This window comes from Vidua macroura, chromosome 6 (assembly GCF_024509145.1).
Source record: "Vidua macroura isolate BioBank_ID:100142 chromosome 6, ASM2450914v1, whole genome shotgun sequence".
NCBI classification, from domain to species: domain Eukaryota; kingdom Metazoa; phylum Chordata; class Aves; order Passeriformes; family Viduidae; genus Vidua; species Vidua macroura.
The window spans coordinates 57,068,080-57,083,526 of record NC_071576.1 but is presented as its reverse complement, the minus strand read 5'-3'; the positions used below and the strand labels follow the sequence as shown (position 1 = coordinate 57,083,526).

The 15,447-nt window shown below is 49.3% G+C and overlaps 2 protein-coding genes across 8 annotated transcripts in view; one reads left to right on the top strand and one right to left on the bottom strand.

The window, feature by feature from the left end:
• Positions 1-14,974, top strand: part of CCDC9B (coiled-coil domain containing 9B) — a 47,802-nt gene extending 32,828 nt beyond the window's left edge. For 6 of the 7 annotated variants that reach the window (XM_053979960.1, XM_053979961.1, XM_053979959.1 and 3 more), the window contains one exon: positions 3,901-6,215. The gene's annotated coding sequence lies outside the window, so the exon portion shown is untranslated. Of the gene's footprint in view, positions 1-3,900; positions 6,216-14,887 lie in introns of those variants that run through there. The other variant, XM_053979956.1, reaches the window with a different exon arrangement.
• Positions 10,860-11,992, bottom strand: INAFM2 (InaF motif containing 2). Its single transcript, XM_053980000.1, has one exon. The coding sequence runs from the start codon at positions 11,734-11,736 to the stop codon at positions 11,350-11,352; it is 387 nt and encodes a 128-aa protein (XP_053835975.1). The 5' UTR covers positions 11,737-11,992; the 3' UTR covers positions 10,860-11,349.
• Positions 14,975-15,447: the final 473 nt, after the last annotated feature.

Sequence of the window (15,447 nt, the reverse complement as noted above, 5' to 3'; positions counted from 1 at the left end):
CAAACAATTTTTCTTCCATCAAGACAAATGCAAAGCCAGGAGAAGGAACAAAGGATGATAAGCACGAAGTTAAGGTAGAAATTAGGAGGAAGGGGAAGGGAGAGAGGGTAGGGGCTCTTTGCAAGTTGTGTTTTTTCCAGCAATGTCCCACAGAGCAGAACAGAGCATTTCAGAGCATCAGAGATGAGCATTTCCAGAATACAATCCAGCTTGCCTAGCATGGGAGTGGCTCTCAGGATACTCCTGCCTCTGTCCTTCACAGAGGCAACAGCTCTGTTCCATAAGTAGGCACTGGGGGCAATGAGCTGTTCAGAGCCAGGTAGGCAGATCCCCCCACCAAGTGCCTTTCCCATATTCCAGAAGCTTTTCTGCAGAACCTACTCAGCAATATGTCCCCCCCTGTGTTGCTCAGTATTCCTCCCAGAGGTACAAATGAGCTTAGTGATGAAGTGGCTAAGCTGCTAACAAAGACTTTCCCTATAATCTAATCCATATAAAAGGCAGGGAGAAGTGCAAGCGTCATAGTGATTTCAAAAAGACAAAACATCAAGAACCAGCAGGAGCTGGTTCTATATTTGAACTAAAATTCCTTCAAGTGAGGGAAATTAATTCCAACAGCATTTAGGAGACTGTTATGAAACACCTGGATGGACATAGTGGGAGATTACTGTCCAGCCACGCCTCCCCAGTCTACCAAAATTCCCACCAAATTAGAGGATGAAGGAATTAATGACTACTTTGCTCACTCAGGATAACTTTAATTAGACACCAGCTAAGAGGAAAGAATAAATTAGAGTAGTCCATTTTCATCTCAGCAATGGAGATTCCCATGGTTTGGTAATAGGGCCCTGAGTCCATGTCAGAGCTCAGCAGGTATATGTAACAGCTGGAAACATCTGTACTCAGTGATAATGATGTGCTGGCCCCCTGCCCTGCTCGTGGGACCCATGTCCCGCTCACATTAAATGCAGATCTCACATCCCTTGCTGCACAACTGCAGCCTTGTGCAGCCACCACGTGGGTTTTCACAGCTCCCCCTCCCAACATCTATTTATGGTGCTAAAAATCTCCAGCACCTTCAAATCAGTGGGAGATGCTGTGGAGAGAGTGTGGTGGGGCTTTCATCCTTCGCTTCAAATAACAAGGAATAAATATTTACTCGAAGTGCAGGACTGGAATCCCTGGAGAATGTCCAACAAGTCCCAGAGAAGTAAACGATACACAAAAACCACAGAAGCTTTTCCCTGAATTCTCTTGAGAAAATTAATCTTAACATCTTTAGAGAAACTGCAGCTGGGGGTAGATTTCCAGAGCAGCTCCAGGGATCTGACCTTGCAGCACTGGCTGACGTAAGCAGGAGTGGGGCAGGCAGGGCCTGAGTGCTGCAGGACAGAGCAGGTCAGCAGAGGTCGGCTCTGATGCAAACCAGTGCCCAAGGCTGGTGCAGGAAACAGCACAAGCAGAAACCAGCACTTCCCAAAACAGTTGCAGAGCTGCAGAAGAACAACGAGCTTCCTTGAGGTTCAGGAGACAGGAAGATACCATCTGCTGGTATGTTTGGGGAGTTGGCCTAGGATTGGCAGGGTCAAGGGCTTGCCTTGAATAGCACTGGCTTCCCTGGTCCTTTCTGCAGCCCACACCACCCTCTGGAGCCCATCCTCATGCCATGGGCATTTTAAATTCCCAGAGCACCTCTGAGTACCACCTAAGTACCACCTAAATGGAGAGCTTAGTCTTTATGCAGAGTCAGGGAGTGGGACTTGACATAGCTGTCTCCATATCTCTGGAGTGATGGCACAACATGGGGAGGACAGTGTTAACGCTGGAAAACACAAGGATTCTGTGAGAATGGTGTAAGAGACTAAGGACACACAGGGAAGGCTCCAGGGCTGTTGAGAGAATGTTGTTTAGTCTAGGAAATGAAGGCAGAAAGCAGTGGAATTGTGATCTCTGTAGATATGTGGGTAGTGAATACCAGCAAAGGGGAAGAAACATCCAAGCCAGAAAACAATGCTGGGGCAGGGACCAATGTATTGAAGAAGCCCAGGAATAAATATGGGAAAATTAGGAAAAGGTAAGCACCTGTCAGAGTACTTGGAAGCTCACCATGGCTGAATCCTGAGGGCCACTTACTGGAGCTTAACATGTCTAAACACAACTCAGGGCTCTGATGGGCGAGCTGCTTTCATTCCAAACACCGGGAATGGAGCTGCTCTCATATCCCACAGTTGTTCCTGCTATCCCAGACCTTCATCAGCTATGTTCAGCTGCAGCTTCAGGGAGTTCTGCACATCCCTCCATCACATGGGACCTGACCAGTAGGTCCCACAAGGACCTGCTATTGGCTTGGCTGTGAAGGCCATCCCAGTGACATCCCCCAGCCAGCCAGCCTGGGAGGTGTGAGACAGACGGCAGTGATCTGCGACAGTTCTCTCCTGTGACACTGACACACAGAGGGAATTCTGCCACCACAGAATTCCCACTCTGCTGGCAGAGCCCAGGCAGCACACGGGGGCATTGCTGCCCTGAGCCCCAGCTCACAGCCAGCCCACGGCTGCTCCATGTCCCAGCAGCCCTGGAGTTCTGTATGGGAAAGAGGATACAGTGGGAAATGTGAGAAAGGCTAATCACTCTGGCTAATTACAAAGAGAAGTAATGACTTTAAAGCCCGCCAGTGTCTTGGCTGTAAAGACTCACTCATGCATGGGAAGAAGGTGTCTGTATTGAAAGGATAATACTGCAAAGCAGGAAAGGGAATTGTCTCCCAGCACTGAAACACAGTCAGAGCCTTCTGAAAGCATCAGTGATCAAATAGATCCACAATAGGGAGAACTCGTGCTGGAGTCAGCCCAGACTCATAAACCACATTACTTTACAATATCTGGACCACCAAGTGTGACTGACAGTCTGCTTCTGGCCCTTCCCAGTCCCATTAAATCCCAGTGTGCTGCCACAGCACTGAGCAGCCCTTGGCAGCGGACACAGCCAGCCCTCACTGCTGCACACAGACAGGAGAAGGAATTAAGTCTCCAGCAACAATCTCATCTCAGCTGTATTCAGCATCAGTTGTGTCAGCACCTCGGGTCTGATTTCAGTGCAGTTCCTTATTAAATATCTGTGGCTGTGTCTTTAGATGCTTCCTTGAGAAGTTTTTTTTTATGCAAGCCAAGCTTCCTGTGGCCTCTCCTGCCTTTGCAGGATTTAATCTCTTCTTTTTTATATCCCTCTCCCTGACCTTTCTTGGGAGCTTTGAGTGCTGAAATCTGCATCAGCAAAAGGCAGATCTACAGATTTAAACATGGATGCAGGAAAATGCCAGCTCAGCAATTCTGAGCAGCACCCAAGCATCTGGCAACTAGAAAAGAATAAAAAGTCTGCCTTTCCCAATTAAAATCAGCATGTCTGGGTCTGGAAGCAGCTCTAGGACAGCAGGCTCCACTCACAGGATAGTTTTTCATTAGGAAAAGCTGATTCATCCTCTGCCCTTGGGGTTCACAAGTGCTGCAAACCCAGGCCAGGTTCACCAGGAAGGATCACAAAGCCCTACGTGAAATCAGCCTCTTCTCTTGGTGCTCCAGGTGCTGAACCAGCACACACAAGAACACATCAGGATTGTTGTTCCTGAGATATAAGGAAAGAGTAAAGTTGATGTATCCCAGAGGAGGACTGAGAGTGTTTAATCCAGACTGGTAGAGTCAGCTCATCCCCTGGGCTGCAGAGCCTCCACTGCTCCTGTCTGATTTGGCAGCAGGTATCTGGGTTATGCCCCAGTGGTGCCTCCCAAGCAGCCCCAGCCGTGCAGGAAGGGGCAGGGTGGAACTCAGCAGACATTTTAATTTACAGCTCAGCAGTTCCCTGGAGACTGATAATCCCGCGGCTGTCTCTGCTCTCGTTTCACAGGGTAACGTGCTGGAGGCAGTGGAGGAGAAGAGGAGCACAAGCTTATCTCACTCTTTTACCTTCTATGAAATCAGCTTTCAGCACCTGTGCAGTGCCCTTCAGCACCATTCACAACACATGGGGTCCTCATCACCACCCCCGCCCCCTGCACAGTTCTGGCATCCCTCTTCCCTATCCATGTCTCAAAGGATAGGGAAGGGTGCACACACTCCCACCCTACAGAGAAAACACCATCACTTATCTATTTGTTTGGCATATATTGCAGCTGCGTGGCAAGCCAAGGAAATGTCTACTGGATGCACTTTATTTTATTTAATGATTAATTATTTTTAAACTTATGGCTTGGGTTTCTGGGCACACACGCTGTTTTTTCCCCAAAGGCCGGAGGCATGTGCCAGGGTCTGTGCCAGCAACTGGAACTGCAGGAAGAGGTGACTGGCAAAGCAGAGAGGTGAGGTATTAGGGTGTAGTTCAGTAGGTGGGTGAAGAAGTTGTGTTCAGAGCTCGTGTACTAGAGGTTTGCACGTGGTTGAAGTGTTGGCAGAGGTGTATGGTAGAGGCAGGGGCTGCGGGGCATGAGCAGGATGGATGGGTGGATGGATGGATGGATGGATGGATGGATGGATGGATGGAGCACTTCTGACAAGCACAGATCAACCCAGCACCTCCTCCTTTAAGAGCTTCCAGCTGTCCTCTCCTTTTAGAGGCTGAGGAGCACATCAGGACAGTCCTTTGTGCCAAGGAAGGTGGCTGCTTGGGTGACAGGTGTGTGTATAACTCAGCAAACTCTGTGCCCCCTTCCCAAATGTAACTGGGCATCCCTGCAGCACAGCAAGGAGGGGGACAGCACAATAATCTTCCTCCCCCACCACACTGCCCAAGGCAGTTGGCAGCAGGACCCATGCTGGACCTGGAGGTCCAAGACTTTGTATTAAACATTTTCACCTTCCTGGTTGTTGTGCCTTCCATACCCTTGTGTTTCATTAAGAGAACAGGAATCCTCTCTAAGCTGCCCTGCAGACCTTCTGACCTGGCCTTAAAGATACCTTTCAAATGGAGGATCTGGAGGAGCTTTACAAGCACAAACATGCAGGAATTCCAGCTGCTTGTCTTTCCAGTTACAACAAGTTAGGACCCAGCTGGAATACAGCTACCAGTTAAGGAGAAGGCACAAGGAGTAACACAACATAATTTCTGATTTCTGAATGACAGGGCAGAGTGGGCATCACCCTCACTTCAAGGCTACTCTAAAATTTGATGCCAGAGTAAGCATCCCTGTGACAGGTATATGTGGAGATTGCCTGGAATGTCCTGCAGGATGTTGGCTGACCAGGCTGGCAGACTGTCCTGGAGATCAGGTTGGCACGTGTGGACTGAAATACTTCATGCTGCTTTAATAAACTAATATTTGCACAGACAAACATTTGTTTTCCCACGTGACTTAGACCCGTGACACCTATCATGAAGCACAAGCCTGGGAATTTCCTCCATGTGCCAAATTCAGGAGACTCTACTGGCATCACACCAGGTATTATCAAGAAACAGAGCATGCAGCTTTTGTGTTTTATCAGTAGAAACATCTCCACCCCACCAAAGCCCAGAGTTTATTTGGACTTATCCAACAGATAAAAGAACAGATAAATAGAAGATTGTAAAACTGCTCCAGGTCCTGGAGCTTCTCCATCACTATTAAAGGCCAATTTTCCTTATCTGACTGGCTCAAAAACCTGCTTGCAATTGTTTAGTTTTTAAATTCATTATTATTTTGTACATCAGGTCTCTGACCTGACTCTTGGCCCAGTTAGACTGAGTCATTACCAGCATTTCCCAGGAGCCAGCTTGCCTCATGGTCCATGGAACACACAGTCTCAGCTCAAGAGCTGTTGCGCCCCAGGAACAGTTGGACACATGGCCAGGCAGGAATTCTACATTGCCCTGGTCCAGCACTGTGTTGAAGAGATAAAAAACCTTACTGCCCTAGACTCCATTCTGAAAGGAAAACCATCACTGGTCCTCCATTCCCTCCTTTTTTTCCTTTCTTCCAAGTGACTTTGCAGGTAATGATGCCCAGGAAGGACTGAGTCTGATCCAGGCTCTGGGAATGGGACTGGACAGCTTGTGCCTGTTCTAAGTGTATTTTTTCCTGCTCATTAACACTTTGCTCAATGCACTTTGTTTGGTGCCTGGGTTGTGACTTTTCAGACAACTGTGGCTTAGCTATTTCTTCTTTATGGTGAGAGAAAAAACTGAAAAGTTGACAAATCTGATGTAGAGAGATTATTTATATGAAATAAAAGTTGGAATGAGGAAAAACCTCCTGTTTCTTACTATTTCTCAGTTCCACATGTAGAGATTTCCAAACTGAATCAGTAATCTCTGCTTTTTAGAGCAACAGCTCCAGTTCAGAGCACTGATTCCTTTGGGAAGCATGAACTCCTGGGCTAGCTCAGCTTCCTCACCACAAAAGCTCCCTGCAGCAATGCCAGGAAGATGAGGATCACTTTTTCATTGAGGCATCAGAGCCACCACCTCATCACCACTGCACTTTCCTTGCAAGCAAATGTAAGGGCAGCTCACAGAGCTCAGAGTCACCTGCCTGCACAGGACTCCTCCTTCCCAGCAGTGGCTGGTAGCTCAGGGATTTGATGGAAGTTGTTCCAGCTTTTCCAGACACAAGGGAAGCAGCAGCACTCCCAGGCAGAATGCTTTTTCCTTCAAACCAAAGGATCAGTTGGCCATTAGACAGTGTTCTTTTCCTTAAAATTTTAGATATCAGTTTCAACGCAGTAACTCTGTAGCTAAAACTATCAGAATTGATCCCAGACTAGTGAGTCAGTTCTTGCATAAAGAAGGTAATTTAAGAAACTTCAAGCCAAGGACAAAAATACATTTGGATAAAGTTAGAGATACTTGTTTCCAAAGCAATTACTGAAGGAAGCACAAAATCCTGACAGCAGTTCAGCTCTCCATTCCTACCTCAACAAGTCCAATACCTGCAGCAGGAGCATACACAAGGCCACTAACCAGTAAAGCCCAATACAGAGTCTCTAGATATAAAAATAACAGAAAAAAAATCCCTGGTTTTCCCTCCAGATAAACTGGTTGCAAGTGGCAGAGGACACTGGCACTTAGCTATCAATTTTGTATTTTAAATGCATAATACAGTAATTAGTGCTTTTCAAGTCAATGGGAGGCCCAGAGCAACAGAAGGATACAGCACTGCTGGGAAGTTCAGGACATTGCCTGCTGCCTTCCCTGGAAAGGTTGTATACAGCAACAGCTCAACCAGCTCCCAGGCTTTGCAGCACTGGCAGGCAACACTGGGAAGTCTGTGGCTGATTCCTGCTCACACCATCCCAGTGCAGTGACACAGCACCTGGCCAGCTTTCCCAAAACTGCCTCTGAACACCTGTGGAACAGCAGCACAAGCCAAGCTTCATCCCCTTAGCTTCATGCTCCAGCTCAGCTATGACTGTTTCTTACACTATTCCCCTCTCTGTGTGCTCCATCAGCTCCAGGACTCAGAGCCAGCTGTTGGTAACACCCCCCCTGAGCATCCCACCAAGATCAGCTTTGACTTCTCTGGGAGAAATCCCTGATGCCCAGAAGCAGCCACTACACCACACAACTGCTTTTCAGCTATGCTCAGGGATTAAGCCAAGATTCCCTGTCAGAAATACTGCACAGGAATCTGGGATTAAGATGATGTGCATTGCATCAGATGAGCCCGCAAGAGAATGAGCATGGGGAAGAAAGAGCTTTTAGAGATGGAAACGTGAGCCAGCTGCTGGAGCAGATTACATGCTCCAGTAACTCTTTTTCCTGCTGTTTCCCTTCCTTCTGGTCCCTCTGCATGTGAGTTACACTAAATGCTGTCCTTGGACAAACTGGGCTCATTGGGACAAGACCAGTAGGCACAGGCAGAGGGCAGATATTAGATGTCTACCACAAAAGCAAAAAGCTTTAAGGTATTTCATTTATATTCGAGTATTTCCTTCATTCAGCTGACTTCCATCATTCATCTTCCTTCCTCACCAACATGCACACATGGCAACATGGCACAGCTTTGTTGGTAGGTGACACACAGGACAGCAGCTGTGTGAAGGGAATCCAGCAACCCTATACAGCAATTCCAAGGAATCAGCATCTTGAATCACAAGGGTACAGTCATTTCTACCTAGGAAGCAACACACAATCCTGTGCCTTGTCGTGCCTGATACAATCACGCTAAGTGAACCTGAATTTTATTATTTTTTTGAGGAGAAATGAAGGGAAAGGGTGAACTGGAGCTGAAGTAACACAACAGATGACACAACCATCTGCCTTTTAAACCTCAGCTTTACCCCAGACTGGTGACTGCACCATTTTAGGGCACTAAAGCAATTCTGCTGAGATGCAGATGACTGTCTCAGTACAAGGATAGCAACATAATGCAAAAATCCCCAGTCCAAGTATCTGTTGCAGCCAATCTACTTCCCAAGAAATCCCTAGTGCCCTGAATTTTAAGTTAGCTTACACCTAGAAACCAGTCCAGATGAGCCATTTTTGTTACTAGAGTATTTGCAAAGTACACTTAGTCACCGATTTCTTTGATAGTCTATCATGATGAGAGTAAGAAGCACAGCAATGGGCTCATCACAGGCTGGCAACAGCATCCCAACGGGAACACATCTGCCTCCAGAGGGCTATGACTCCTGGCTAGGAAAAGGATGGGGAAAAGATTGTAATTGAAGACTATGGGTCCAGAAGATTTGGAAAACCAGGCTGCTGCAATCACCAAAGCTCCCTGGCCATTAGGCCAGCAGCCCACAACCCTTCTGCATCTTCCCCAGGCAGCTTCCCCTCGCTCGCACACTCAGTACAACTGGAGTGAAGCCCCAGGATGCTCCAAAGCCAGTTGTAATAGGTACAGAAATAGCAGCATTTCACTGAAATCTGTTTGTCAGCAGAGGAGAAGATGCAAAAACACAGTCTGGGAACTCACCAAGCCTGCACTTTCCTACAGGAATGCAGACAGCCACAACCATCCTCGTACTGGCTCATCAACTATTTTTAGCACCAGAAGGGGAGGCAGCCATCAGTGAAGGGCCTGTTCCCTTTGATCCAGCGGATCTGAGCACTGTCTCTGTCCCAGAGATCCTTTGCTACCAAAACCACAAACCAGGTAAAGAACTTTACGTTGTTCCTGCTCCTGAGTACAAGGCATCCCTCAGTAGTTACATGACAGGTTGGAAGAAGGCCACACAGCCCATTTAATTCCATTCACTTCCTCTCCCCTCTGCACCACGGCAGCCAGGCTCTATTAGTCTTCTGAGAGCAACTGTAGTTAAAGTGAAGGATGCTAGGAAGCCCTGGGCACTCAGAACACATTGGATGCACCGTTCAGAGCTGCTAGAGTCACCAGCTCCAAGCTGCAGGCTAGCAGCAGAGAAACCCCAGCATCCATGTCATTGCACGCAGCTTTATTTATCGCCAAGGTTTTACAAGTTAAACACAAGCTCCTTCTCAGAGATACTTCCCAACTGGTTCTGCATTACCACCTGAGCCGAGAAGAAAACTAAGCTCAACTGGCACCCACAATGAGCTTGGTTTCTCTGTCATTCATTCCTCCCTTAGGAAGCTGCAGGAACTTTCCCCCACAGTCAAAAGTGTACCCCAAGGCCAGCAAATGGCATTGCTGTTACCAGGACCCAGAAGCGCTGTGGGCGTGAGCAGCCCCACAGAGAGGGATCAACATGCTGCAGGCAGAACCACCAAAGAAACACAATCCCCCACTCACAGAACAGACACCCGTGGGGCATGGAGCCAGTGCTGCTCCAGGACACTCAGCCTTCCCCCTGTGGATGAACAGGGAGAGCAGAGAAGCAGCTTGGGAGGTGACAGCTGCAGGGCACCTGTCTGCTGACACAGTGCTTCCAGCTCTTCCACCTGCCCCGCAGGAGGGTGGCAGCGATCGCATGATTTTGGCTAAAGTGACTAAGCGGGATCATTTTGTCCTTCCCACCAGCTTTTTGTTCCAACAACACAAAGCATTCCCTGCATGGTCCCCAGAAAACTGGAAAGGAGAGTGAAAATGAGATCACAAACCACTCTCCTTTCACCTAATTTCTCCCTGCAAACCCTCTGCTCCTGGTTCTACCTTTCACAGTTGCTATAAAGGCAATGCCCAGCTGATGATGCAGCCTTAACAAACCACCACAGTCCCAAACTCCGATTTTGATATGAAACAGCTCTTTTCAAGCAGCCAAGTGCTGTATTTTATGGTACCTTTGTGATCTACACAACTGAAATACGTACGCCACGTTACACCACATTTGCATCCCTCAGCAGAAGGAATCTGAACTGCTGCGATTCTTTCATAGGGATGCAGCACAGCCTGGCAGCCTCACAGATTCAGCTGAATCCATCCATCTGGAAAGCAGCAGCTTGGAACAACATGGCTCTTATGGTTTCCTAGTTTATATCCCACATCCCAGAGTCATTAAAGGCCATTTTTTTCACTCTGCTCATCAATGAATAGAAGATTTCTGAGGACCACAGGGCAAGAAACCATGGAGCTGGGAGGACAGCCTTCCCAGGACTCACCAGGAGCTGCCTGGGCCAGACCTACCCTGGTCCCGCATGCCCCAGAGGTGCAGGGACAATCTGTAAGCGCTGCCATCCCTCGCAGGCAGCAGCACGAGGGTACAACCGCGCTGCAGCTCAGAGCCCACCAGCACCCACTGCCACAGCTCCACCTGCTCTGCCAGCACAGATCAAACCTTTCCAGCATCACTGCTTCGTTTCCACAGTTAGCCACGTACAGAGGTTTCTCCAGCCTCACCTATGGAGACCAGTGACAAATGAATCAACATCAGATACCTCAGCTGTCCATTGCAGTGGCCAAATTTTTGCAACTGAGACCCCTTCCAGTTCAGCATTCCTCCTCCCACCACCGAAGAGAACATTGTTACAGAGACTTTCATATTGGGAAAATATTTTAATATAGTAAACAAGTCAATTTACCTTCCACATATTTTAAATAAGTTTATGCTCATCGTTAAACAAAACTGTTTTTACTTCAACAATGGATTACAGCCTCTAAATTCGTATTGTTCCCAGCTGATCCTGTAAATAGCGAGGAATTTTGGACACCGATATCCTTGTATAGGTAACAGACTGGCATAAACAGCGCAGGAATTCAATGCGGGTTCAAAGGGAGAAGCTAGCCCTGGTGAGGAAGAAAACGAAGCCACAAAATTCCCTTTTGAGGAAAAATCGGGGGGAAAAGAAGATACCGCAGTTCCACCGAGTCCAAACGGGGCCGAGTCAGTCTCCAGGTCAGTCTCCGGTCAGTCTCCACGGGCGCTGCACGGTGCCGCAGGGACGGGCGAGCCATCGGTCTCCATCCTCGGCCGAGCCCCGCGGCCGCATCCCCGGCGGAGCGCGGCCTCCCGCGGCCCGCCCGGCTCAGGGGCTACCGGCGCCCGGCCCGCTCCCGGCCGCGGGCGAGGGGGACGCGGCCGGCGGGGCGCTGGCGCCGGGGCCGGGGCCGGTGCGCGGCGGCGCGGGCGGAGGCCCCGCTGTAGGTCCGGCGGGCGCGGCGCGGAGCTGCGCGGGGGTGGCGGCGGCGCCGGGGCCGGGGCTGGAGGAGCCGCCGCTGCCGCGCACCGGCTGCCAGATGAGGCTATAGTAGACGGCGAGCACGATGGCGGCCAGCGAGACGGAGAGCACGTAGGCCAGCACGGTGGCCAGGCGCACCCACTTCTTGTTGGTCTTGGCCGCCATGCGCGCCTTCTTGTCCCCGGTGTAAGTGGCGGGCTTGCCCCGCTCCGCGCCCGCCTCCTTCTCCTTCATGGGGGCCCGGCCCTTGGCCCGCTGCTCCACCGAGCCCTCCGTGCTGGCTCCGGCCCGGATCGGCCGCCGCCGCCGCTCAGGACATGCCGGTACCGCCCGTGCTGCCACCGGTGCCGCTGCCCGCGCTGCCCCGCCGGGGGCGAGGGGCGGAGCGTAGGGGGCAACCCCGCCCTGAGGGGTGGGAACGACAGGAGAGGAGGGAGGGCAAGGGAGGAGAGGAGAGGGGAGGGCAGGGGGAGGAGCCCGGGCCACCTTTAAAAGGAGCCCCCTCCCTCAGCGCCTACGTCCCTTCACCCTTTACCCCCCCTGAGTGAGGGATGGCCGGTGAGCGGTGCCTCAGGGACACGGGCAGCGCCCGCCAAGCCGCAGGAAGGCTTCTGGCACGGCCTCCTAGAGCGCTGGAGGAGGTCAGGAGTCTCCTCTCTACCTTGGCTTCCCGACAGAGTTACTTCTTGCTGTCTCCCTGATGCAGGTATGTGCTGCCTGCACCTCTGTGAGGCTGCAAGGGTGCCCGAGCCAAGCGGCAATTTTTTAGAGGGAACGACTGCCTTTGTTTTGTCCAAACTGGGCTCTTCCCAAGTCCGTTATTGATACAGTCTAAACCTTCTATTAAGGTATGGCTTCACCTTACTCCACAGGTGTTAGTTCCCTACAAAATTGTTCTGTTGTTGTGTTGAAAAGACAACTAAAATGCTGATTTGAGGTATAAATTAGATTTTTTTTCTTTATGGTGCAAGAAAATTACTTTTGTGAATGATGTAGTTGCACCTTCTGCAATCATTTTCTCCCTCCCTTCAGTCTGAGGTCAGTCAGGTGTAGTGGTTGCAGCAGAAACCTCTTTTAAACTAGGACTTGTAGATCTGGAGGAGGCTACAGCAACTGGAGAACTGGCTGTTACGCAGAGGCTTCCCCAAGAAGACATATTATGGAATAAGTGGAGTAGCTGCAAAATAACTGTAATTCTTGGCAAGGGAATTTTTAGCAATTCCTACAAAATGGATTTTCTAGTAATTTTTCAATGTGTTTTCCCTCAATGATGGATTTACTCCAGCTTCTTTTCCTTTTTGGTTCGGCAGGTGAAATGATGATGAGCTACTACCTTCCACAAGCCCCTTCCCCTGTGCTCTTGCTTAATTCCAGTTAAGAGGCAGAGAGTTGACATGTACCAAGAATGCCTCTGGGGCCTAGTGAGGTCTTGACAGTTTTTGCTTGGTGCTTATCAGGTTGAAGTACTGAGGCCTGAACAACAGGCCCTGAGCCAAAGCTGACCTCTCGATGAACCTTCCAACCAAATGTTATATGTGTCCACTCATATCAACCAATACCATTAGCAATAAGATTGATGTATCTGTTCATTGTCAAAACATGTATTCACCTTTCCCTATTTAGGAACTGGATAAGGCTGGGTATGTGGGAGAATTGTTGGAACATTCCCAGCAAATGTACTGAGTGTCATGGGCTTGCGATGTTCTGCCTTCGGCCCAACAGCTTCACCTCCTTGTTGCATTTATTTGTGACTCACTCATGCTGCAGTGGAGACTTGCCCTTCCTAAAACACACAGTTCCATTATATTATTCATGAAATTTGGTATTCTTAAGGCTCTCTTCTCCCTGCCAACCCTCTGCTCTCAGGGCTTTGAGTAAGACAAGTTCATTAAATGTGAAGTCTTGGCTTTTGCCAAAGTCAGGTGAAAGCTTTTCATTTTATTGTGGACAAATAACTGACTGTGAGCTTCTCTCCAGGCAGCTGTGAGCAGGTCTGTGCCTTCTTTCCTAAACAGAGCTCCTTGCTAACAACCACCCCTAAAGAAGCTGCAGTAATGGTGCTTGCTTTGTCCTTGGGGTTTTTGCTAAAACACCAAGATGTGCTCTGAGTGGACTCCTGTGGTGCAAAACTGGAGCTCTGGGGTCTTGTAAAGTCAGTGACTATGTCTGACACTAGACACAGCTTGCAAATTATCCCTCTCTAGGATTTGTCCTAAAGGTCACAAAAGAGATCACTTGCTGGAGACAGAGTCAGGGGTACGTGATGCATTCAGGGACTCCTGTCAAGGAAGGAGAGCTGCAGAGTCCCTAAACAGCCTTCTTCCCACCACTCCAAAAACTGCTCTGCAGGCTCCTGTTCTTTATAAGCTCCTTTAATTTTGACTTCTCATGTCTGAGGGTCCACTAGAAAGCTTGAATTCTGCTGCTACCTCTTGCAGTGGGATGTTTGTTTGCTCTCCAAGGGCCCCTGAAGGATGTAGCTAAATGAACCTGTGTTATTGATTTCCCACAATCACAGTCAGTGAATAGTCTCCCAGTGCTGCAGGATAGGAAAGACTTAATTAAGGGAAGATTGCTGGCCTGAGATAGATTCTCTCCATGCAGACCCTGCTTCTGAGAGTAGCAGAATACTGGATGGGATGCCTGGAACATCTCTCTGAGCTGTGCAAAGGCCTTTGTAGGGGAGGAGGAGAATGCTGTAGGTTGAGGCTGGCTATTATAGAAATGAGAGCTTTCGCCTAGCATGTGGAGAAGTGGAGTTTGTGTAAGGGTCAGGGAAGACCATGGCTGACACCTGTTCAGTTTTGTGACCAGAGTAGGCAAACAGTTGGAGTAAGTGGGCTGGTACAGTGGGAAGTAAATGTTGATGAGCTTGAGAGCAAAACAGGACTTCCTTCCCCAGTATCCTGAGTTCCTGTGCAGTGTTTTGTGCTGGAGGTGAATACAGGCAGGAACTGGCTGCATCCATCTCCAGGTGTGGTACAATTTGCTCTCCTGCTCTTTTTACTCTGCTACTGAAGTGTACCATGAGATGGACATGTTTGTGTGCCACTGCTCCTCATGCTCTTCTTTCCTGTTAATGACCTGTCTTGGAAAGTCTTGTTCTTCTCCCAGCAGTCAGGAATGGCATGGTTCAGGCAGCCCTGGGCAGCAGTGACCTGGCACTCACTGGGCTGCTTGGAAATACGCTGAAAGCCGTCAGTGCTGTAAACACAACACACTGCCCAATGAGCAGTTAATGATAGGCCTAACCATGTCTTGGTGGTTGGACAGATAGTTTCTTGGGGTTTGGGGTTTTTTGCATAAGACCTCACTGCTTTTATGGTTTTGTGGCATCTGTGGCCACTTCTCTGTGCCATAGTCCACTGCCCTCTGACTTTTGCAGATCAAGCTGAAGAGTCATGCTGAGAGCTGTCAGGAGTCCTTGGCCTTGTGGTTTCGGCTCGAAGTGGGACACAAGATATGCCCCTGTACACACACTCAGCACTTCTGCTCCCCAGGGTGGTAAGAAACTATTGGCTTTGTGGTCTTAGTGGTATTGTTAATCCTTTTCGGATTGCCAGCGCTCAGAGGGCAGAGCAGTGGGATGGGCTGGCATTTGCAGAGCTGGGAGTTCATTGTGACACTGATGTGCAGTGTCACAACTCTTCACTAGAGGACAGCATTACACATGGCAAAGTCATTCTTCTGCAACAATGCTGGGAGAGATTTCTTACGGATTTTCTGTGTGACAGGAGTAAACTGGGGTGGAGGTTACAGTAATTTGCTGGAAGTCAGGAGGGAGGTTTAATGATGTGGCTTAAATCAGTGTCTGGAAACCTTGTCTCCTAAACCTTGTCTGAAGGGTGATGCTGCCTGCCTTGCTGCTGCATGCACCCTGAGGGAGGTACAGGCTGCTGGATAGGTAGCACAGGGAGAGAAGGAAGAGTATTAAATTAAAGAAAG